Genomic DNA, 24,488 nt, shown 5'->3' on the forward strand with positions numbered 1-24,488 from the left:
TATTAATGCTGAGAAATTGTAATGAGATTGATGGATTAATTAAACATTTAATATGAAACAAGTGTCAAGTGATAAACATTTGCTGGTGGATTATTCTTGTGATAAGAATAATAATAATAATAATTATCCTGTTGTACAGGTAATCTAAGCATAAAAGAAACATAAAAAATGACATAAAAGAGAAGAAGATTCCAACAATGAGTGAAACAAAAGATAGTGACACAAGTTTAGAGCACCAATGAAGCTAGTTAAGAGAGAGAGAAGAGAAGAGAGAGAGAGAATTTTGTTGCCCATTCTAGAGTTGGAATTTTTTAAGCCTGAAGGTCACGGTTTGTCTAGCAATACCATATAATTGTCATTTAACAAATATTTCATAATTAACTTTCAATCACTTTCTTCTGTCTAGTATAGGCACCAACATGTAGACCTCACCCAAATGGCCAAATGGAAAACTAAGGCCCCACTCTCAACTCTAGCTAATTATAACACCCCAATAAAAAAGCTACCAATTATAAAATAAAAATTGCGTGAAAGATAACTTTTTTGGGGGCCTGGTTGGAGGGATATTGGACAAATTAAATGGTCTTAATTAATCTCGATTCTTGATCGAGTTGAGAATGTAACCAAACAAGGGAATTGTTATTTGCAAGAAAAAAAAACATTTCTGTTCCATGAAAATGGCATGTGCTTTCCAAATTTGAAGGCCAAAGCTTTCTAAACCTCTCCACAACAATTTTAAAATAAGACTTTTTTTCTCTCGTCGAAGGTTTTATTATATATATCTTGGTTTATGTTGTTTAAGACAAATTACTTGTAATTTATTCAGTTTGTAGAGAAGTTAAACTTGATTTGTCAGCTCAAATTTATCGTAACTTAAGTTGGAAGTCAACGTATTTATGAAAAAAACCAGCCACTTCTATTGTAAACCCTTTGTTTTCTTCTTTAATCATCTCAACCACATAAATCATCTAGTAATGCAACCCAGAATCATGAGCGTTTTTGAGTCATATCGCCAAAATTATGAGCTCTTTCAGTAATGCGAATTGCGATTTTCACCAACCGCGAAGACCGAGGACAAAACAATATATATATATATATATATATATATATATATATATAGGATAAGAGCCCCTTAGTCTTTGCACTTGTCTATGATTAACTACTACTCAAAAGTAACTAGCAAATATGATCAATTTGGCTTGTGATTCGAGAGCCGATCTAGTTTGGACAAGGTGGATGGACTGGGAGAATTTGACTTTGGAGTGAGGTTTGGAGGACAGAACGACAAAGGAGTAGCGCTCAAACTCGCTCTCCAAAACCTTCTTTCTCCACATTTGAAACAACGCTCTGACTTTTTACATCGTTTGAATTTATATTGTCAAAATAATAGGTGTAAAACTTCACTTTTAGATGATATTAAAGGTCTAAAATGCAGTTGTGTATAGGAAATTAGGATAAATAATCATGTAAATAATGTTGTTAGATGTCTATAATAAGAAATTAGGATTTTAAATTTCAATTAGCATCAGAAGACTAAATTATTAGAATTAGATTTATGAGTGGTGTTTATAAAATTGTAAACATGTGTTAGTGTAATATTATTTTGTATTTTAAAATTAATATATTAAATAAATGTAAATACAATGTAAGCCTGATGGATAATAAAATACTTGCTATCATACATATCCTAATTAATTTTGCTGGCAAATACATATATACTCAGAACCATTTAACAAATAATTGTGTCCTTTATAGTATTAATACTTTTTGTGGGTCCCTGCTAAATTCTGATCCAACTGCCATCCTAGTAGTGAATTGATCCCATCAGGTATTCCTAATCTAAGCACACGTGAATTCAAAATTCAAAATGATTGACTAAATACATTATACTTTTTTAGCTGATTTTTATGTTTCTCTTCCTTCTATATACCCTCCAGATCACATGACCCTGAAGTGAATCATTAACAAATTAAATTCATTGATTTGAACATTAGGCGATTCCAGGAAAGCACTCTTATAGTTCATGTAATTAATTAGGTGTAATCTATTAGTTCATTATAGTAGTAATGGACAACACCCTGAAAGAAGAAAGAGAAAAAAAAAAAAAAAAGAGAACGATCATTTTTTTATACAACAATATTATAATTGTTTTATATCCGTTGCACAAAAATTAAATGTCAAATCTATCAGCAACAAAAAAAAATTAATTGTCAAAGAAACATCTTAACATGCAATTGCAATTTACAAAAGAGCTGGTTTTATAATCCAATCACTGCTTCTTCCTGTACGAATTTGTCGGTATTCTTTGACAAAAGAAAAGACATTATTAATTCAGTTATTCTTCCTTAAAAAAAAAAAACAGTTATTCTTTAATCTACGAAGAGTACATAACATGGCCGGAAGATGCCACACGTAATCGTATGTCTGTAGTAGATACATAATGTCCCATCCATATGTTTTTTTTTTCTTTGGATGCTAAAATTAGACAGAGTGCAATGCATGTTCTCCTCTTCTCCCTTCTTCCATAAATAAATAAATAATTTTTAGCGCATGTGTAAAGCTCGATTCTGTTTAAGTTTATTTTCTGTTAGCATATATACTGGAAAGGAAGAAAATGGATACACTTTACAGATGAAGATGTCTCTTCCGATTAATGCTCTTGGAATATTGGAAGAGAAAGCCTTTTATAGTGTCCAGAGTGGTATCCATATCCTCTGTTAAATTGGCTTGCGCTAATTCTTTTCTCTCCTTAATATAATCCACTTCATATTTCTTAAGCTCTCAATTTGATAGTACTAAAATTTTTGAATTAGCTAGCTATATAAGTTTATAATATCCAATAGTTTAATAAGTATATATTGATAGTGTAAAAGAATTTTACATTATTATTTAATTATAAATCATCGTTTGACTTAGTTAATTAGACAAATTTATAATATTCAATTGTTTAATGACTATATATATTGATAGTATAAAAGAATTTTATATTTTATTTAATTATATATCATTGTTTAAATAACTTTTAAATAATTATTATAAAAATTAATAAATTTATTATACATAATAAATTATATATTACAAATTCTAATTAATTATGCCATTTCAATTATGACCAATTATATAATTTCATCAACTATTTATGCCAAAAGCTAAATTATTAAGTCAAAGTACATGAATCATTTTTAATGTTACATCTTTAATTTGAGGTGTTCAAAAAGACCAAAATAGTTTTTATCTCTAAACATAACCCAGCCTGCCTCGCACAAAGCTAATCACTAATTGGTTAACATTCAGAATCTTTAAAACTAGAGCAATTTTAATATGCATGTTTGTGCCATATTTCAAGCTCTTTTGCACCTCCTATTATATTTTTTCTGGTTGTGATCGATATTGAATAGAATACCATCAAATATTGTGAATTTAGCTAAAAAGTAAAAAGGGCTAATCAAAATTCGCAGATGTCAATTGTCAACTCCATGTTATGTGATAAGTGGGAAGGGGATGAAGAAGGCAAGAGGGGGCAGGCCACAAAAGTGAAAGTAGCTAGAGGAAGAGATACAGGGGAAACAAGTACTAAAATAAATAAATAAAAAATTAGATATATTTTTTTTAAAGGCAAAATTTAAGTATCTTTAAAGACATTATAATAGAAATTAGGTATGCTTAAAGGGATAACAGTAATAATAATAATAATATACAATACTGTGTGTCATGAACTGATAATCACATGACTTGTTAAAGTAGGTTTGTCAAACAGATGAATTGGATAATTTTTTTATTCAGACACGAATAAATTAAAAATAATCCAATCATTAAAAAAATATTTCATTCACGATTCATTTAATAAATATAATTCGATTCATCGAATAATACTTTTTTATGGATAGATTATACATAATTTATCCATAAAATTATTTTAATAATTCAATGATTTTATTATTATCTTAAAATACTCTCTCATCTATCAACAAAAAAAATTCTTAAAAAATATTTTTATAATTTTTAACTCTTTTCTCTCCGCTCTCTCTCCCCCCACTTCTCCTCTATCTCCCCTTATCACTCTATATATTTCATTTCCCACTCTCGCTACTTAATCTATGATCAACATCATATCCCAACGATAACATCAACAACAACCATAACTAAATAATTAAAATTAATAATTATCATTTTTAGGAGAAAAAAGATCAGATAAAGAAAGTGTCTTGGGTCTAGTAATCTACTTGAATAATAACAAAATTTGAATCAATGTATTTAGGTTAGTTCATGTCGGTTTGAGTTCACAAATTACCCGAAATCATAAACACATAAATAAGTATTAAAATTAATATATAAGAAATTACTCTAAATCTTTTTATTAAATTTAAAAGGAATTCAAATATGAAAAAAAGTTATGTTAGACTTATTTTTAGATAAAGTGTTAGTAAAATAGTTTATTGGTTTTGAAAATAAGAGCTGATGAATTTGTTATCCTTGTATTTAATTATATGAATAATTATGTAATCTGTTTTAGGTTTTTTTAACAATTAATTGCATTGGATTGAATTTTACATGTTAAATAGATTATAAACAAATAATTTCTTTCACCACTGGTAATTGGAAGCGAACTTGTCAATTACTTCAATACTCGATAACAAAAGACTAATAATTTATTAGGATTGGCCTAGTTAGTGATAGAATACTTAGGAGTAGAATGCATGAGATCTTAAGATAGAACCTGCCATCATTGTACACAAAAAATAATAACCAAAGGCTAATGAGGATTAATACGTATGAGAAAAATATATTGCATGAAAAATAAATAAAGGCTAAAATGAAAAACTAAACATGTAGCATAGACACATAAAATCATATTTAAGTCTTGATAAATGTGTCTGAATCAAAATATATAAATTAAATAGTGTAAAGAATTTTTAGATATCTTTTTCTTTTATCACAAACTGTGATATATGATTAATTGATTGATTTTTTAAGTAATTTCTTTTATTAATCGAGATTAGAATTTTTTTTACAGTCTTAAATAAAAAAGATAAACTAATTTAAAATTAACAATACTTGAATATTATATTGTCTTATTAATTGAACCCCTTGGCTCTTGCGTTAGACGCCGCACGGGTGGTACTATTTAATTTTTACAATGTCATGAAGCCCCACGCCTAGCCAATCCCACGTCTGCAACAACCCTGTAGTGTTTCCTGCTGTACTAAATTACACATGATTAAACAAATCTCTTGTATTTAAAATAATAATCAAATGGAAGGATATATATAAACAAATGAGATCAGAAGGTAGATTAATCGCAAAACGATAAAATAAGGGTCGACCTTTCTTATAAGGTCTTGAATTGTGGAAGATACACCCAACCAAATATGACAAAACTGATAATATATTAAAGACTCGCAAGGAAGAATTCAACATTTTCAGCTGGTGTTCTTTTCAATTCATATATATGTGTAGAAATAGATTAGGTAAAATAAATTTTACTTTAATAGGTTTGGCTTGGTTAAAAATTTAAGGTCCAAATTTTATTTGTTAATTGTCTATCAGTTTTTATTTTTAGGTCCAGATTGACCTATTTAAAACTCTAGTTTAACTTATTAATCTATTTAAAGACCTATTTTATATTAAAACTTTTTAACAAGTTATATATATATATATATATATATATATATATATATATATATATATATATATGCTAATAGAGTAATAATGGGATAATAGGACAATTATGTTTTTAAAAAAGTCAAGTCTAAGTTGTTTATATAATATAAATTTATTTTTAATGTCTTATCTTACTCTTATGATGTCTTACTTAAAAGCATATTTTGTAATAAGGTCTCTAATTGGGCATAAATTTGTCTTTTAATAAGTTTCTAAATTTGATTATTTTATGTATGCAATATGCTTAACATTTAAAAAAATAAATAAATATATTATTTTAATACATTATAAAAATTAATATAATAATTCATAATACTAAAAAAATATTATTGTTTATATTTATAGGATGATTATAGCTTGTTAGGCCTTAAATGCTTTTTTCAATGACCTAAAATCTGATCTTTTTAATCAAATCTTTTATATATATATATATATATATATATATATATATATATATATATATATATATATATATATATATATATATATATAACCTAGCTTGGTTTGGACCTGTTGTATTCTAGGGCATTGGCTGTTTGTCGAATAAACTAACTTATTTTCATTCCTACTCAAAAAAATATAGCATTATTCTTTTTTATTTGTGAGAATATTTCTTTTACATATGGTAGAATTTCAGTCATGGGTTATAATTAGATTTATTATTTAAAGTCCCTACAAATTATAAAGAAAGATTTTGGATTTAGTTTTTTCTATGGGTTTAGGAGAGTTAGTCTCAAAGTCATTAGTAATAAGACATGTCTCAATTCAAAGAACATATATAATATTATTTATAAATTATTCGTCAACAAGATTCTTACATTAATAATGAGATTTAATCCCCATCATTCTTGTGATATGAATCTGATTTTTATCCACATGATTTATTAGCTGAATTTAAGTTCTTTAAGTAATTAAGAAAAAGGTAACTAATTTCCATTTTGATGAGGAAATCAATTGTTAATGTGTCGACATATTTATAATTTATTGTGCATGTGTACACAATATTAACAGATAATTTTCTCATCAATGAATGGCTGAAATTGTTAATTTACTTTATCCTCTAAAGAGAAATTTATCACTTCATGTTGGGCTGATCCCCAAGATTTCTAATTCTATATATATATATATAGACTTAACAATTAAGGTGATCTGATCTTGATTTATGAACTTACATAAAACTATATGAGTCAAAGATGTTTAAATTGATCAATAATAAAACAAAATCCTAATTCTCAAGTCATCGATGAATATGATAGGCCTGGACAACCAAATATATATATAATGCACCGGCTAATGCATATAGTAGTGCATATACATATAAGACAAATTGGTGCACGTGTTGGTTGGAACTCAAAAATGTCAGATATGGAAAATTCTTATAGGGTCTAGCTAGCTAGGAGCTAATATGTGTATCTAGCTAGCTAGGTTGAACAAGATTACAATATACTTATTCAGTCATGCTTTTTTAGTCAGATTATGAAAATTGCTGTCTGGTCTGATTTGCACTCTGCAGGAAGAAAGGGAGATGGAGATGGACATGATTGTTGTTTGGGAAAAGAGTTGCTGGAAATGATTCTAACAAGTGTCTTAGTAAGACCGGTCATGCCAACACTGAGGGTTCAATATGGGGCCACTGCACGTGCACGTTTATGAATGATTGCCAGATATCTAGGGCTTGGATGTTTCTCTTATTCTTTTCAATTAATGTGGAATGAGACTACAAGTAACTAATTTCGTATTTTATATATATATATATATATATATATATATATATATATATATATATATATATATATATATATTTATTGTAATTACTTTATAAGTGTAAAGTATTTAACTAGTTTTATTAATAATTATTTTTTATCGGATAACTTAATGATTAGATCTTATTACAATTATACAAAAATTTGAGATCTTATTTAAAGAATTTGAGTATAATTTTACTCAAATCAATGAATTTATTTTTGATATATTTCAATATAAAAATTATTTCTTAAGCATAAATCAATTATTTCATGTTAAATTTTATTATAATAGTGCCATATTTATTTCCCTCGTGACAGTCGATAAAATAAGTGAAACTCATCATATACTATATAATAAGCAACTAACCTTTAAAAAAAAGTAAGATAACTACTTTTTTATACGATTATTGTACTGTACAACATGGCTAATGAGACTTTAAACGTGTTATGATGTTTAAACTAAATAATCGTATCTCAAAGATAATCCATGATGATGCAACTCAAAAGCGACTACCTCTATAGATGTTCAATCAAAGGACTTTGAGATCTAAATAATACCAACTATGTACATGGTATTGCTTAATGATCGAGAAACATCTGAAGAAAGCTTCGTTTTCAAGAGGGTATATAAACAAACAAATATTGGAAATACAATATAGCTTGTGTCCGATACTTTCTGCACACTAGTTTATTTACAAGAGACTTTCCAATTTAAAATAAAATCTAATGTAGTTTGAACAGGGGGCAGTTGTTCAAACCATGAAGTATTGACCTGTTTAATCTTTATATTAATTCCAATAAATTACAAGAACGACGCAAGTTAGATAGGTTGTCGTTTCAAATGGGTTAACAGTAATAGAGAAATCTCGTGAGAGAGATGGGAGTTTGTCATGGTTGATAACATTATTTGTTCTTGCTTGTAAAGAATGCAATGAAAGAAAGCTTTCTGGCCAAAACCTAGTGATCACAGGTGGAGACAACCTGGAAAAAGCTTAAAGACATAGTTAATTAAACATATATATACATATATATACTTAGTTCAACGCTAAAGTAGGTCAATTGACTAAAACGAATGACATTAATTTTGTGTATACATATGTGAGTGTGACTCTATAATGAGAAGGTTTGGTCCTACAAATTTTGTACTTGTATCCACAAGATAGAGAGTCTAAGAATTAATAAAACCATTCCTTTCCCTCGTTTAGGCTTTGTTTCAAACAAGTTACCTAAAATTTTGGTGCCGACCCACTTAGAAATAAAGTTATTACTGCCGTGCCTGCCAACATACAAAAACATACTACTATACTAACAAAGACTTTAAACTTTCCTTTTCTTAAAAGCTTGAAGACATTAGTTCCTTGATTTAATAACGGGGTTGCAATTTAAAAGGGGGGTGCAACAATTTAAGTGTTATCTCTAGAGAGGCCACACATGTCACATCAAATTATGTTCCTACTCCCATTTATTTTTCTCAATTAATTGGTTTTCCCGTTCCACCTGACCTAACTCTTACGTGCCTTTGCGGAGCTTTTGAACCTCGATCAGTTAAATGACACAAGGAGCCTACTCATGCACTAACGTTATGATATGGCTAAAAGCAAGATGATTTTCTCTCTTTTTTTGCATTAAATATATTTTTCATAATCTAACTTTCACGTCAATCAAAACTAGTCTGTTTTTCAAGGCCGCCCTACTACAGCAACCATGTTGAAAACAAGGCCTATGCATGCCATGAAAACGTGCATAGCGAGGCACATATGGTGTGAAAACTTAATATGAGAGTGATAAGATTGATATAATGATTAAAAAAAATAGAATAAATTATGAGTTGGAATTTTTTCAACTAATATTTTAATAAAACTAACCATAATTTATTGATAAAAAACAATTGTATTAAAAAGAAAAACATAAGTAGATGTTATTTTCTAAAAATATTTAACATTAATTTTTTTATGTAATAAAGGTTTCTATCAAAGCCATGATGTACCAAAATAAAATAATACTCCACCAATCTTATAATATTTTTCATGTAAAGAAAAATAAGATTTAAAATAGTTATAATTTTAAATTGTTAATATAATATTAATTAACTTTTTCACTTATAATATTAATATTAGCAACAAAATTTTAAAATAAATTAACGATGATAAGATTAATTTTGAAAAACTATTTTTTTAATTTATTTATTAATTTTTCTTTATTTGTGTAAAACAACATGGGATATCAATTATAATGGAACAAAGGAGATATCATTTTATGAAACAATCAATGAATAACACAAAATGGTTAGCAATAGTCACCATATAATTAACACACTGATAACTACTTAATTAGATTCAACAAATATGTTTATGTTCTTGAAAGTAAAAGATGTTCTTATTATAGAACGAACAAATCGGATTACATCATATATATATATATATATATATATATATATATATATATATATCACAATAAAAATTTACTCCAACATTTGCCCACCTATATAATGAGTCATGCACAACACGAACCTTTATTTTATAGAATAAGTCAAGTCTATTAAGGTTTGGGGATCTCTACACTATTGTATCTTTATCATAATTGACATTGATCATATCAATTGTATTTATTTGTAATTTCTTATAAAAGATAATAGTGCAACTATGATTATAACAAGGACCACAATTTAAAATCTTGTGTAATAGTCAATATAGATTATTGATAATTTGAAATGAAAATTCAATTCTAATTCAGTAAAAATATGCAAAATAACTTAAGAAACTACATTTGAGTTTTAATTTTTTTTAGAAGAAAAATATAACTCAATATTTATAGTCTATTAAAATACTAACTCACTTTATTAACTTGAAATCCAATTAAGTAATGCACAACATGTTATTATAACTATTATTTGGCACATCTTTGATTCAACTTAAATGAATAAACAAACAAACCAATTTTTAGGTAATATAGCTACACGCTTATGGGATATTTGGTACAAGAGATTTTTTTTTTTTAATTTTTCAAGAATCTGAAATTGAGAATGTTTATTTCTATATTGGATTTATTTTAAAAAAAAAAATTAACATTCTCATGAAACATTGTTTCTCGGAGTTTTTATTTACCTATGTTTCTGACAAAATTATATTCATGAAAGAGGTGAAAATCTAACATTTCCAAGTTGAGAAAAAAAAATTGTGGTGGTAAAAATACTACGTTGGATTTAATGGAGCTTGTTAGAGGCTGAATTGTAGCAAGGCCTAGCAACCAAAGGTTGGATCTAGGTAATCTTAATCTATGTTGTTGCAGAGCACGTGAAAATCCAGAAGGAATTACAAAGGAAAGAAAAAATTGAAGAATATCTCATCTCTTTTTAGGTTTCTTTGTAATAGGAGAATGTGTATTTTCTATTTTTCTGTTCTTTGGGTTTGTATTTTCAGGATTGCTGCCTTGTTAACTGAGAGTGTGTGTGCGCGCTTGATCTATTATTGTTCATATATATTTATATGCATTATATTGTTGTAATTATGCTTATCATCTTATATAGTTGTGTAAGTGTCATTAAATATGACAAGAATGATCATATAATATATGTATCATCAGTCAACAATGATAATAATATTATTTAATTAGAGAAATGAACTTTGATTGATTCTGAATTTAGTCGGAAGTAAGAAAAGTCCGATCAACAATTATTTCTATCAAAAATCAAATTCAAATAATATCTAAATGATTCAATTTTAACTTCAACATATTAATCATTTGTGTCAAATCACTAAATTTATTATTATATCAATTCAAATACATGACAAATTTATAAGAATTCAATAATCAACAACCAATTAAAGAGTGACACCCAGCTATAGCAATTGAGAACTGGCATGATCATATTAGGTTAGGTCTAGCATAGATTTGGTAAAAGGTATCACGGTGAAAAGCAAAAGAAAATCTAAAGTGGTGCAAATTGAATTGAAAGATGGTTTTTATACCGCCTGAGAACATGCTTTTGAGGGTCATGAAAGGAAAAAAAAAAAAAAACGCAAAAGAAAAACAACAGAACAAAACAAAACAATAAAAACAATTTATGTATTTTGTAAACATCTTTCTGAGGTTAAGAAAAAAACGCCTCATATGAAGCTTATAGGTTGGTCCCCGTGCTCTCCCAAAAATTGGTTTGTGATAATGGGGGAATTTATTATTGGTTATGGTAGTAACAAAAAGATTACACATTTATCAAAGAGCACATTCTTCCTTTCTAATATCATGCTTCCATGATTTGGTCGAGACAGATTATGATTTTCAAAATAATTCATCTACAACCCCCTCACACACCCCCACCCCCTCCCAGAAAAAACTGACAAAAGTTGTCTCATCAGCTAGCTATATGAATCACATAATGCTATTTGACTCAATTAAAGACCAATTATTTATTATAAAATCTCTCAACTTTTTTCAAATGTTTTTCTTAATTTCCCCCTCCTAAACACCATACAATTTACTCTCCTTGTTGGTGTTCGTAGTGATATTTTTTCCTGAATTGTTCATAGTGATATTCTTTGTATGTTCCAAACTATCTAAACCAATTTTTTTTATACATATTTCTCGTAATAATTATTTTGTATTTTATTCTTTTTTTTGTAACCACACGTCTTTTTCTTATTGCCTATTTAAAGGTCAAAATTTACTACCACAATACAATAAAATTCGCCTTCAAATTTAGTATATATTATGCGATTACAAATAAGCCTGGATCTCTACTCCAGTTTAATCATCTTGCTTGTATCAATGAGAAATATCTCATTATTTTTGCTATCATTTTGTATCATTAATCTCAAATATCCCACCGGCTGATGCATTTCACTGAAAACGTGTAATGGATAGACGCAAAAAAGATTTCCTAAAATTCTAGGTTGGAATTTTTTCTTCTCATTTGCTCTGAGCTATTATTTATTATATACTGTATAAGTTGAAATTTGACTCTTGATTTTTAAGATTATAAATGGTTTAGTGCGAATGAAAAGTAACTGAAATACTCAATACACGAAACTAGACAAGACAGGGATGAAGAAATTCAAAGACACCTCTTCAAAAACATGAACTACAGCATGACAGTCCTTAAGGAAACAATGATCGAATATTATTTGCTACAGGACTAAATCAGCATTTTCTTTTTTTAGGATATAACCAAACTATCCACAATTTTTAATGTATTTAGCCAAAATTGCCAAACTTCTAATCTACTGTGCTATTGTTAACACCTCCGCACAGACTAAAGAACTGTAAGGCACCCCCAAAGCACAGAAAATTAGTTACACAATGTACAGTTTTATTACAATAAAATGATATGGAAAAATTAAATTAAAATAATTAACATTTTCTATTTAAATATACCTTCCTTTCCACACCATGGCAAACCTTTAAGGACATCTCTCAAAGCATAATAATGGCTATCACATCTGTGGTCTGTGATAAAATTCCCCGAAAAGATTACCTTTTGGAAATGCTCACCAGGCTCCCTTTTGTAAAGGGTGAAAAAATCCTTTCCAACATTTTGGGATGCCAGGTTCCTCTTAAGATAGTAAACAGTCCCAGGTATAAATAACTCCTCGATCACTGCAGGTTTAGTTCCCTCAACTTTCGTGACACCTGAATTCTCCTTTGCAGCTTTGGAGGGCAGAGGAGCTTCAGTGGCAACTGGCAACTCCTTATCAGCAGTACCAACTGTTTACAAACACCTAAACATTAAACATCTGATTGATAGTCATGTCACACAAACGACACAATAAATGCAATTAAAGAACACAAATAAGCATTAAACATCAACAAGCAAAAATATAGTTTACAATTACTTCATTTTTTACAAGCAAATGTAATGCAATGTCTATACTATCAAATAACTGTTTACAAGCAAATGTCTAAACAATCAAATATCTTCTTTCTCACTTCTTAAATACTGCTTGCACCATAAATTTATCTTGAGCACAAGAAATAAGTTTGATTGGTTCTTCAACATAATTACTGCCAACTCCTCACCAATGGGAGGGGGTTGAAATGCAATTCTGCCAGAATATAGGTACTAAAAGGTGTAAGAAAAGTACTTCCCCAAGAAGAGACGGCAAAGAAGAAATGGAGTCGCTAGGTCCACTCTTCCCAAGACAATAAGTTTTGAACCAGTACAGCAAAAAGGCTTACCAGCTAAACTTTTGTTTCTCCTGAAATTTGCATAATCAGCAAGTCTGCGAGCTACATCTTGCACTGAAGACACAAACTGCTTTGCATTTGTAACCAAATCCGTAACACTTTTCCAGTCTTCTTTCTCAATTACACTCATCCTGGAGAAATTATCATATACTTTGATCAAACCTTTTTTTTGGATAACTACCAAAAGCATATTTAGCTTTTGAAGCCATTGATACCTACAAGATTTTAGATATTTAAGATCTACAGTGTTGTAGAAATTCTCTGTTGGAATACTCATTCACCATCCACATATCTCACTTATAGATAATTCCAACTTCCAAAACAATGATTTTCCCATTTCTTATATTTAATAAAAAAAAATTACATATACAAGGGAAAAAAAATTATAGCAGAGATGCAGTTGGTTGCTTTCTTGCATGTCCTATCAATGGACAAGACGAGGGGTGTGTGCTTACTTCAAGATTATAAGTTAAATATCACTCACCAATCAGTCTGAACAATTTCATTTCGGAGCCTTGTAAGGGAAGCTACACTCAATCTAGGTATAATATCATCCTGTACATTTCCAAAAGCAGCAAGTCATAAGGAAACACAAAAGATAAATATAGACAAAACTTAGGAAACGAATATTACTCATCTCAGGAAATCATAGATATAATACTTTCTTCCAGATCAAATATTGTTAAAAAGACTTTGTCAAATGTGATCACATACCTGCATCACAACTGTCGATACATAGCCAGAGCAGCTTTCAGCAAGTTCTCTAGAGACACATGGTGGAGTTCCATATCCAACAGCAGATACAATGTCAGGGCTAAAACCCAGCTCCTTTGGTGATTTTCTATGGATCATTATTGCCAATAAAGAAGCTATAGCACCTCCCAGAGAATGACCCACAAGTCTTAACTTAAATCCCTGTTAAACAGTTGGCTACACTTCATGACATGAAAGAGAAAAATAAATAAACTAAGAAACGAAAAGCAAAATAGATGAAGTAAGATCATCCCCACCGCATGTTTCTCCAAGCATTTTCTTATTATTTCAATCTCATGACAGAGAAACCAACGTGCAGATTCAGCAGTGCCAAAGTGGGTTGAATAGCCTTCATAGGTGACTTCACCATCACTTGAGGAAAGAATATCAGTTATAAGGTCATAAAAAGTATGTGTGCCACGAATGCCCAAAATTACAAGCTTTTTACGGGTATCAACCCCTATATAGTATGCAGGCCTCATTACGCTGGAGTATTTAACAAATTTTTTGACATTACTTTCTCGTAGCATGCAGTTCCTTGAAAGGCTAAAAGGGTTATCCCTATAAGCACCTTTAGCCAACTCAATATGATATATGAGATCTTGAACCTGAAATTCATTAAGATATATTAATAAGAATCAAGCATGAACTAGACCAAAATTATTTGTAGTGATATGCTAACATTAATAGTAAAAGATCACAATATCACATGAACATTCAAATGCCTTCTGCCTCAAATGCAGTTTCAGAAGTTACAATGGATTCTGACAATATCTGAATGCCTTTGATATCTTCAAATGGATGTGTAGAAGCTTGACGAAGATAGATCAGATACAAGCCAATTGTAAGGTCACTCAAGCTCCAATCCTGGATTCCAATCTTGCTTCGTTGGATGCAGGCAATTATTTCCGTAAGGGATCGATTGCTTGGTGGGGGTTTGTTTCCAATTCCATTTCCTGCATAACATGGAAAAAGAAATCAGCCTTGTTTCATTGTAAAGCAAATTGGATTATTATATGATCAAGTAGTGTTTATGGAGCACAGGAAAAACATATGCTAATGATATAAATAGATTGTCATATAATGTTATTGAGTCGTGAGGGCAAGCCTTGGAACAATAGTAACGTTGTTGTCTTGTGACCAAGGAGGTCACAAGTTCAAATCTAGGAAGCAATCTCTCCACTTGTAGGGGTAAGGCTGTGTACATCTCACCTCCCTAGATCCCACCAGGAAGAAGCCTCATGCACTGGGTCACCCTTCTATAATATAGCCGAGTCATCTATCACTTATAACTTATTTATAACAGATGATTTTATAGGAAGGTACTTGCAATTTATAGCCATTCTAACTATCTTACTTCATCAAATGAAACATGTTATGACACAATGACATAACACTTAACAGACCTGTTGGCAAAGCCCACCTACAAAATTGCAGAGCTGGTTCAAGTGCTTTTGTAAGCCAAGCCAGCTCCAACTTCCACTTACTATCCAAGGAATCTTCATCATCAGAAGAGTATTTGCTAATCCCATCATTTCCATCCGCCTTCTTCACTTCAGATTTGAAAGAAATCTGTTGTGTTTCTTGCTCTTCTTTTAGCTTATCTTCTACCTTGTCTGCTCTTGACCTTTGCAATTGAAGCTGGTTAAAAACCCTATGCATATAGTTCCAATGTGGTTTTTCTCTGTTGAGAAAAAATTTGGTAGAATCTGCACATTCAATTAAAATTTAAAAGTAATAGATGAAAATATTTTGATACTATTTCCTAGCAAGAAAATTGTATTAACAAAAAAAAAAAAATGAAACTTAAGTACTAGGCAATAGAAACTAGGGACCCATCTTCTTTCCCCTTCTCCCTCCCCGAGAAGCCTTCTGTGGGCTTCCCCAAGTTCAGCATCAGTGATAAGCTCACTCTCTTACACAAATTTATTTTTAGAAAAAAGAAAAAAGGTATTCTATGATGACCAATGACCATATGAAATGATAGTTAGCAAAAGGTAGCAAACTATGTCACACGGATACATGTTCAACCGTTCAAGTATTGTATCCGATATGTACACCAACACAGCAACTTCCTTAAAAATTAAGATACTGGTGTTAAAATAAAATATTAAATGATATTTAAATGTATAAAATATATTACATAACTCATAATAATTTCTAAACCAATATTTAAAATCAGTAAAACATAGTCTTGTCATTTTAGTCTTACAATCTTAATGTGTTTGGGCAAACGACTGTAAATTTGACAATTGACATCCAATTATCTTTGGGTTTGAAACCAAGTAATTTTATGTTTGGAAAATTTTAAATCTCAAAAACAAGTTTGCAATAAATGGTGCTTTTAAGAACGTCATCATCATGTTTGGTTGAAAACAAGCAAGCATGATCCTTTCAGACAAAACCAAATTTAGACTACTGTTTAAAAGTGAATGATGTTGCAAACATATGATATTAAATGGTAGAAAGTGTGGGCATGCATCAAGGATATCAGGTACACGCTATTCCTCTAATTCTCCCATAATAATAATTTAAAAGAAAATCCTAGTCTAGAATTGGAACACGCTATTCTCAGTGGTGGCAAAAGCACAAACACATGGTGGGCAAATAAATAATAAAGAAAAAAAAAGGTTTTTACTGAGGATGCAATGTATCGAATGCATCATTAGAATGAATATACTATAATCATAACGGGAGAAAAGAAGAGAAAGAAAGAAAGAAAAAAGTGAACTTACAGAAATTACGGAGCAGTTGCTTGACGTATTGGGTATTCATTTGGAATTGGATACTAAAACAACAGTGAAAAAACCGAAGTGGCTCAGCGCTCGGTGGCAACTTGGAAGGAAGAGAAAGAGATGGTTCGCAGAAACAAGACACCGCACCGCTCCGCTTCAGGAATACTCTACAAATCTTACTCAAGGATCTTGCTCATTTTTTCTTTATGTAAATAGATAAATAAATTCTTTCCTAAAAAATATAAAATATAAATTTAGTTTCTAAATATAAAAATGTGATAATTTAATCGTTTACATCAAGAGGAATCCATGTGGTGGAAAAAAGTAGAATGACAATATTAAAATGATTGTTAGTTTGATAGAGTGCTTATTTAATTAAAGATTTTGTGGGAGAGTATACATTATTAGTTTGAATATAAAATTTATATGAATAATTTTAGAAATCGTAACCTACTTTTATGAGTTTAAATAAATAATTTTTTTTTCCATAATACTTCTACATGTTTAAATAAGATTGTCTAGATATCATTATTTTTACCAAAAAAAAAAATTGCTTATTGGTATAGAGATAATTTTTTTTAATCTAACAATTTAATCCTTCTTTTCTCTCTCTTTCTATTTTATCTCCTGAATAAAATAGGAGAAAATCATGTTTCTTTACATTGTCTCTCTTTTTTTCTTTTCTTCTTAATTTCTTTTAAAGTAAGCAGTAGGATTATTATTTTTTCATTTAAAAGACACAAAGTTAAAATCTTAAACAAAATTAACCAAACTTGACATGATATATATATATATATATATATATATATATATATATATATATATATATATATATATATATATATAAGAAAATCTTCACATTTAGTTGTCCAAAGTTATATGTGTATCACCGTATGGTTGTTTGGTGAACCCATTTTTTTGTTTCATTTAATTGAAATTTGAAAGTAGTGTCGAAATATGCTTAATTATATCATACAATACTTATTTGAATTCAGCAAATTAAAAAGGTTTACAAATATAGATGTCTTTATTTCTTTATGTTTTTGTTTTATATATGGAAACGCTGGCACCTCATTGAAGCTAGAGAAGGTTAACGATCGAGAATGATTGGATGTGAATTAAAAGTTTGAGGAATGACCAGTGTCATTTCTAACGATCCTTTTCTTTGCTACCTAATTGCTTGGTTTTCGTAATCAAAGCATCTCATGAGAGATGTGACCAACACCTTCTGCCTCAAGGCCTTGTATCTATGGTAAAAATAAAGAAAAATCCCAAGTACTCGTGTCTTCTAAAAATGTTCCTAGACCTAAGCGTGATATGAGATGAGAGTTCTTTGATTTTCCGTTGATCAATAGAAATTTTTAAAATGGATTATTTATATATGTATTTTTATTCAATAAGTTCATTGATAAGACAATTCAGTGGCCCAAAATCAAAGATAAAACTATATAGAAAACATTCGATAAAATAAAAAATGCATATATAAACTATATTAATGACTTAGTCAATTTAACCTAGTTCTTCTACTGTTAACTTTCATATCTACTTGAGTGGATTGGTTTGTTTGATTCATGCTTCCATGACCCAAGCTGCTAAAGTTAGGGAAGAAAAGCACCTGGTGTTGATGGATGTGACCCGTACGTAGCTAGCGATCGAGATCGAACTTCCTTAGCTACCACTATAAACATCAAACAGAATTTCAATTTTTGTTATGTTGTGACAGTTCAGTTGTGTTAAAAATTCAAAAATTTTAAATAAAGATTGTGAATATACCATGATGTCTTCAAATACATTTCAACTTCATCCTAACTCTTTTTTTTTTTTTCAAAGTTGTCACTATTTTTCTTTTAAATCCCCCCACATCTATTTTTAAAATATATAAAACAAAATCTCATAAGAACGAATTCAACTATTTCTTTACACGAAATTTATTCAATGTTGAAAAAATTATTAAAAAAATATCCTATTATTTTTCCTCTACCCAGTGATCCACTTTCCATAACTTAAACGGCCCAACAAGAGGCCCAATTGCCACCAAAATCCACATCTAGACAGACGAATTGACTATAATACCCTTGTTCTCTCACTTTTAATTTCAAATCTTTTCCTTCTCTTTCTTCTATTTTCTGCCGAGGAAAAGAAAGAAAGAAAAAAAAAAACAGCGCCCTAGATTTGCTCTTCTTTGCTTCGGAAGAAAGAGAAAAACAAATAACAATGGCGTTCGCTTCTTTCCTCGGCAGAGTTCTCTTCGCTTCCGTCTTCATACTCTCTGCTTACCAAGAGTCAGCAACTTCTTTTTTTCTCCTTTCATTTTTTATAGAATTTGATGCATACAATGTTATTTTTTGTATTTTTTATTCAAAACAAACGAATTAATTAAAGTTTCTGGATTCTCCGTAACTTGCTTCCATAGATTTGGCTATTTACTTGCTGTGGTAGTTGGATCCGTTACGTTTAAGGGTTGAAACCGCTTGTCTAAGTAAAACAACCGCTTAGATCTGCGTTTACTTTTTCATGGTCGATCCATTAAGATTTCGAAGACAACGTTTTCGTGTTAGATATTTAATTATTCTGACGTTATCGTGTTAACTAGTTGTGCTCAGATTTGGTTGAAGTGCGAGGAGCTCGAATTTATTTTTGGTTTTTTGAATATTTCTAATTATTAAATTAATTCTTGTCTAGGCCGCAGATTTATATGTCTGATTTCATTTCCTTGTGAAGGGATATTATCTTAAAGCTGGAATATGGTATATTTATGTTATTATGTTTAATCTTGGTTGGCCCTTGATATGAAATAAATCGTATTGGGAGGAGAATACTTGTGTGCGCCCCCATCCTCTGACGTAGATGTGTCACTCCTTTCGGACCTTGGTCAGAAAAAAAAATACTTACCATATTTTGCTGTGTAATGAGTAATTTGGCTTTTGCTTGACCATGTTCTCATTCTTACTGAATTGGGTTGCTTTGAATTCTTGTGTGTGACTTCATTATTATGATTTTACTATACATTCAATTGTGCTTGATTTAGAAATTATTCGTTGTGGGTTTGGAGGAGTTGATGGGGTTGGTTGCTTTGCTTGTGTTGTGCTTACTTTCCATGTTGACTTAGAGACTAAGGTTAATAATTAAGTTCTTTCAATTTGATGTTTTAATTTTGCAAGCATGCTAATTAATTGTTGACTGATTCTCTTGACTTTTTTGTGGTCCATCCCCGCTTTTGTTTTTGTGCTTTAAGTGAATTATCTTGTTTAATGTGTCTTTTGTGTTTTACTATAGATTTAACGAATTTGGAGTTGATGGGGGACCTGCAGCAAAAGCACTCAGACCTAAGTTTGATGCCTTTACACATCGAGTGCATTCTCAAGTTGGCTTTCAACTTCCTGAGATTGATGTTAGTCTCTCTCTGTCTCTCCCTCCCTCTCTCTCTCTCTCTCTCTCTCATGTGCATATGCTGTATGCAGGTGTGTGTCTTTTTTGGAAAAGTAGGTTTGTGCCTGTTTTCAATTTATAGTAATTGAAGAATTTATCTAATACTACAATAGTAAATAGTTATGTAATACTATCTTGCAGAACTTGCAGTGTATGTTGAGGGATGATTGTACCCTTTCACTAAAATAAAAGGAATGTACTTGATTTGAAAAAGAAGAATGAGCCATTGAGGACATGGTATTAGTGGATATTAGTATTGCCTTTATCCTTGAGGTTTATTTGGGCTTGCCCATACCAAATTTAGGGTTCTCAACTGGCAAGGTTATTCAGCCTGTGTTAGCCATGAATGATAAAATTGAGAAGAAAAATAATGAAACAGTTGATCTGTCAATAAAATTGATAATGTTGGGGGATAGACAAGGGTTAGGGAAGTTATGCACAATTTAAAATTACATTTGAAAATAATTGACTTTCTTGCATTAGGACTGTTATGTACATATAACACCTTATCTTATACATCAAAATGTAATTTTCCTCTCTCTTGCATGCATATTATATTATCTTGTATGGTAGAATTTCTCTGATATCACTGATGTTTTGAACAGCTGAAATTTTTAATTGCTGGGGCTATTGCTCTGAAGGGCCTTGGAGGGGTTCTTTTCATATTTGGCAGCTCTTTTGGAGCTTTGCTTCTGGTTTGTAGTCAAATCTTCTCTATGAATATATTGGATTTCATTTTCTTCTCATGTGCTTTATTTTTCTAGTTATAACTCTTAATTTAATTTTTTTTCTTGGCATTAGCTCCTGCACCAGCTGATTGCTACCCCAATCCATTATGATTTTTACAATTATGACAGTGAGGACAAAGAATTTACTCAACTGTTCATCAAATTTACACAGGTTGGAGCAGTGATTTTTTTTATTTTTAATTTCGAATTTATTTTCATGTGTGCCATATTCAAGCTGTTATTACAATGTGACTTGATGTATTTTTGCACTTGTTCATCAAATATAATTACTCCTTGCAGAACATGGCTCTTTTCGGGGCTCTATTGTTTTTCATTGGCATGAAAAACTCCATCCCTAGAAGGGTACCCAAGAAGGCTCCAAAGACAAAAACCTATTAGTTTTTGCAGCATTGGACCCCTTTCATTGGGGGCTGTTGTTTCCTGGTTCTTCATCATATCCTCTCCAATCTGCCAGGATTTTGGTTGAGTACTCTCTGGTTCAGAATCAATCTTCCTCCCTTTGAGCTTGGTAGTTTTGGCTTCACTTGGATTAAATTATTGGCTATTATTATTTTTGTATGATCTGTTATCATGGCGTTAGAAACTATCTTTCAATTGCTAAACTTGTCTTTCAAAAAGGAAAACAAAAGGATGAGAAGCCTTTGCGCATAATCTTCAGAGTGTCACTTTCATTCTGTTTTATCTATCTTGATGTAAAGTCTTTGAAAGTCTGGCACGTGATGTTATTATATAACTCAACTTGAGTTCTCCACTACCTCCCGATTTGTGTTTCCTTCCTCTCATTTTTTTTATTTTCTTCTTGTGCCTGTATTTTACCATCATGTTATATGATGATTTCTCCACTTTCAAAAACATAAATTTGTGTTGGGCATGGAGGGAAATATTGCGGATCAATTGAGCTTGCGTTGCTTTGGTGGATTAGGTTTTTGACAAAGCAAAACAGTTAATTTGGATAATTTTTAATAAGTAATAAAAAAAGAATTAATGACCTAAAATGATTCAATTGGTAAAATTTATCCGTTTAAATTAAGAAGTCAGGATTTTCTTATATTTGGAATGCATGGTGTTTGGTAGGGTTGACATTGAAATTTCTCTGCCTCAGAATCATGTGAATCATGCTTTTTAGGAATCTTAGTTATGTAATATTTTTATCGCATTAAATAACTTAATAAAGAGTAAGATGATATTTTTGTCTATATTAAAAAAATATTTTCATGAAAAACTGATTAAAAAAACATTCTTTGAAAACATTATTTCCTAGCAATATTTTTAAAATTAATATCAAATATAAGAAATTAAGGTTTTTAATCCATGATTCTTTGAAATGGAGTTTTATTTTTTTATTATTATTAGAATTCATATTTGTACCAGTATTGAAATTCAAACAAAGTACACAGTAACAAATATTTAGCCCAACACTGTCTCATCTTTGTGTGTTGGAAGAAGGTGATTTTGGATAAAAGGTAGCACAATCAGAATGAGAAATAAAAACAATGGAGTATTAACATATGTTTAGGGTGTGTTTGGAATATCTATAAACACTAGATTATTTCAATAATGTATTATACCCAAAATTACTCCTAATAGCAAGGGTGTTTGTTATTTAATTTAAATTAGTTTTTAGATGAAAAATATTTGATTTGGTCATAAAAATAAATTAGTATTTGGTTTGATTTGATTAGTTTTATTATAATATTTAAGTTCATCTAGTCTAATTTTATCTTCTATAGTTTGAATTAGATAGACTTTTTTTATATTATTTAGAGACAACAAAGTTAAAATGAATTTTGCACTGAAGGACAAAAAAGAGAAAAGATCATAAAACACTTGAATATTTAGAGAAGTTAGACTATTTATAACAATGACAATTAAATTTTCTTATTTTCTATAGCAATAACTTAGGACCATAAACATTCAATGCAGAAGTGATAATGATCCACATGACACAGTACTAAGCACAATAAAATACCACACACAAACATAACGTAATCTTATTAGCTCATTGTTTGCTTTTCGGATTATTCATTCTCTCTCATTTCTAGCTCTAATTTTACTGGGTCATTTTGTTTTCAAGGTATTTTGTATCACATTTTCGTTTCCATTTTATTCCTCACAATACTCTCCAAATTTGAGTTTCCACTAGTAAGGATGCTCAAAATTTGAGTTTTCATCCTTTAGCTGTCTTTCTCTCATGTTTTGCATGAACTAGTTAGGTCATGTGTTCTGTTTTTCTTCTTTTTTTTTGTTTTAAACTTTGAACATGAATCTTCGTCTAGGCATAAACTCCATCCACTTTAAATAGTTTAACATTGTCAACTAGGGTAAAGATTAGATTGGGAGACCCGAGAATGTCTCCCACCATGAGAAGGAAACTGTGAACCTCTTGGATGTATTAATTTTTTTAAAAAAAGAATGGATGTATTAATTGTGAACTCTTTTTTGAATTTTTTTTTAAAGAAAATACGACGAATCTGAGTGTCATCATTAGACTTTAGGAGCACAAATTCTACCAATTTAACTGAATCTATGAAGTAAAATGAAATTGAAAGCTTAGTCAAAATCTAAGGATTGATATTAAATGATGTCGCAAAACTGATAAATTTGAAGGGACTGACACCTAATATGGACAATCGTGATCGATCCTCCAATACCCTTTTGTTGCTTGTGGATTACTTGTGTTGAAAGAACAATCAAACTGTTCAAGACCCATCAAAATTCAGAATGAATGGTGATGGAAAACGTTAGCAAGTTTGAAACTCGGGGGCAAAGGAATGAGGGACTTAATTGTAATTTATAACAAAATTTAGAATGATAACAAATAACAAATGACGAAGAGATTGCGAGAAAGAAGTTTGCAACCGCATAGCAAATGAAAAGTATCTTCTAAAATATTGTTTCAAAATTTCAAACCAAAATTATTATTATGCATGGTTTCTAGCATTCACAATGGTAGATAGAAGAATCTTCCTAAAGTTTCTAATATTCAGAGATTATTAGATTTGGACCCGTCAGGAAAAGAGAAAATGAAGTGTAAAATCGAAAGAAAAAACAAACGTTAAGAAAAGTGAAAAGGAAAATGTGAACAATCAATCTCATAATAAATATATCTAACGGTAAAAAAAAATTGCCTTCCCACGTTGAGAGACATTCTCAAGTTTGCCACCCTAGTCTCCATCGTAAATAGGTGCACCTAGTAGATTCTTGACTGAAAGCGATTTTGAATTTTGAAGCATAGA

General features: G+C 30.0%; 2 protein-coding genes across 5 annotated transcripts; one reads left to right on the top strand and one right to left on the bottom strand.

Moving 5' to 3' along the window:
* Nucleotides 1-12,469: 12,469 nt before the first annotated feature.
* Nucleotides 12,470-17,274, bottom strand: LOC114371175. 4 transcript variants are annotated; one of them, XM_028328614.1, is made up of 8 exons: nucleotides 17,075-17,271; nucleotides 15,746-16,048; nucleotides 15,096-15,295; nucleotides 14,597-14,947; nucleotides 14,301-14,501; nucleotides 14,071-14,141; nucleotides 13,578-13,801; nucleotides 12,470-13,106 (listed from the first exon to the last, which is right to left on the bottom strand). In XM_028328614.1, the coding sequence occupies exons 1-8, from the start codon at nucleotides 17,112-17,114 to the stop codon at nucleotides 12,763-12,765; spliced, it is 1,734 nt and encodes a 577-aa protein (XP_028184415.1). In that variant the 5' UTR covers nucleotides 17,115-17,271; the 3' UTR covers nucleotides 12,470-12,762. The 4 variants fall into 4 exon arrangements, with proteins under 4 accessions (XP_028184415.1, XP_028184416.1, XP_028184418.1 ...); XM_028328615.1 differs by having other exon boundaries at nucleotides 13,578-13,717; nucleotides 17,075-17,270; XM_028328616.1 differs by having other exon boundaries at nucleotides 12,855-13,120; nucleotides 17,075-17,274.
* Nucleotides 17,275-19,188: 1,914 nt separating this feature from the next.
* On the top strand, nucleotides 19,189-22,006 carry LOC114371177. The gene is made up of 5 exons (XM_028328618.1): nucleotides 19,189-19,356; nucleotides 20,351-20,465; nucleotides 21,109-21,198; nucleotides 21,305-21,403; nucleotides 21,532-22,006. The coding sequence occupies exons 1-5, from the start codon at nucleotides 19,289-19,291 to the stop codon at nucleotides 21,628-21,630; spliced, it is 471 nt and encodes a 156-aa protein (XP_028184419.1). The 5' UTR covers nucleotides 19,189-19,288; the 3' UTR covers nucleotides 21,631-22,006.
* Nucleotides 22,007-24,488: the final 2,482 nt, after the last annotated feature.

The sequence above is a fragment of the Glycine soja genome, chromosome 10 (assembly GCF_004193775.1).
Source record: "Glycine soja cultivar W05 chromosome 10, ASM419377v2, whole genome shotgun sequence".
Classification (NCBI taxonomy): domain Eukaryota; kingdom Viridiplantae; phylum Streptophyta; class Magnoliopsida; order Fabales; family Fabaceae; genus Glycine; species Glycine soja.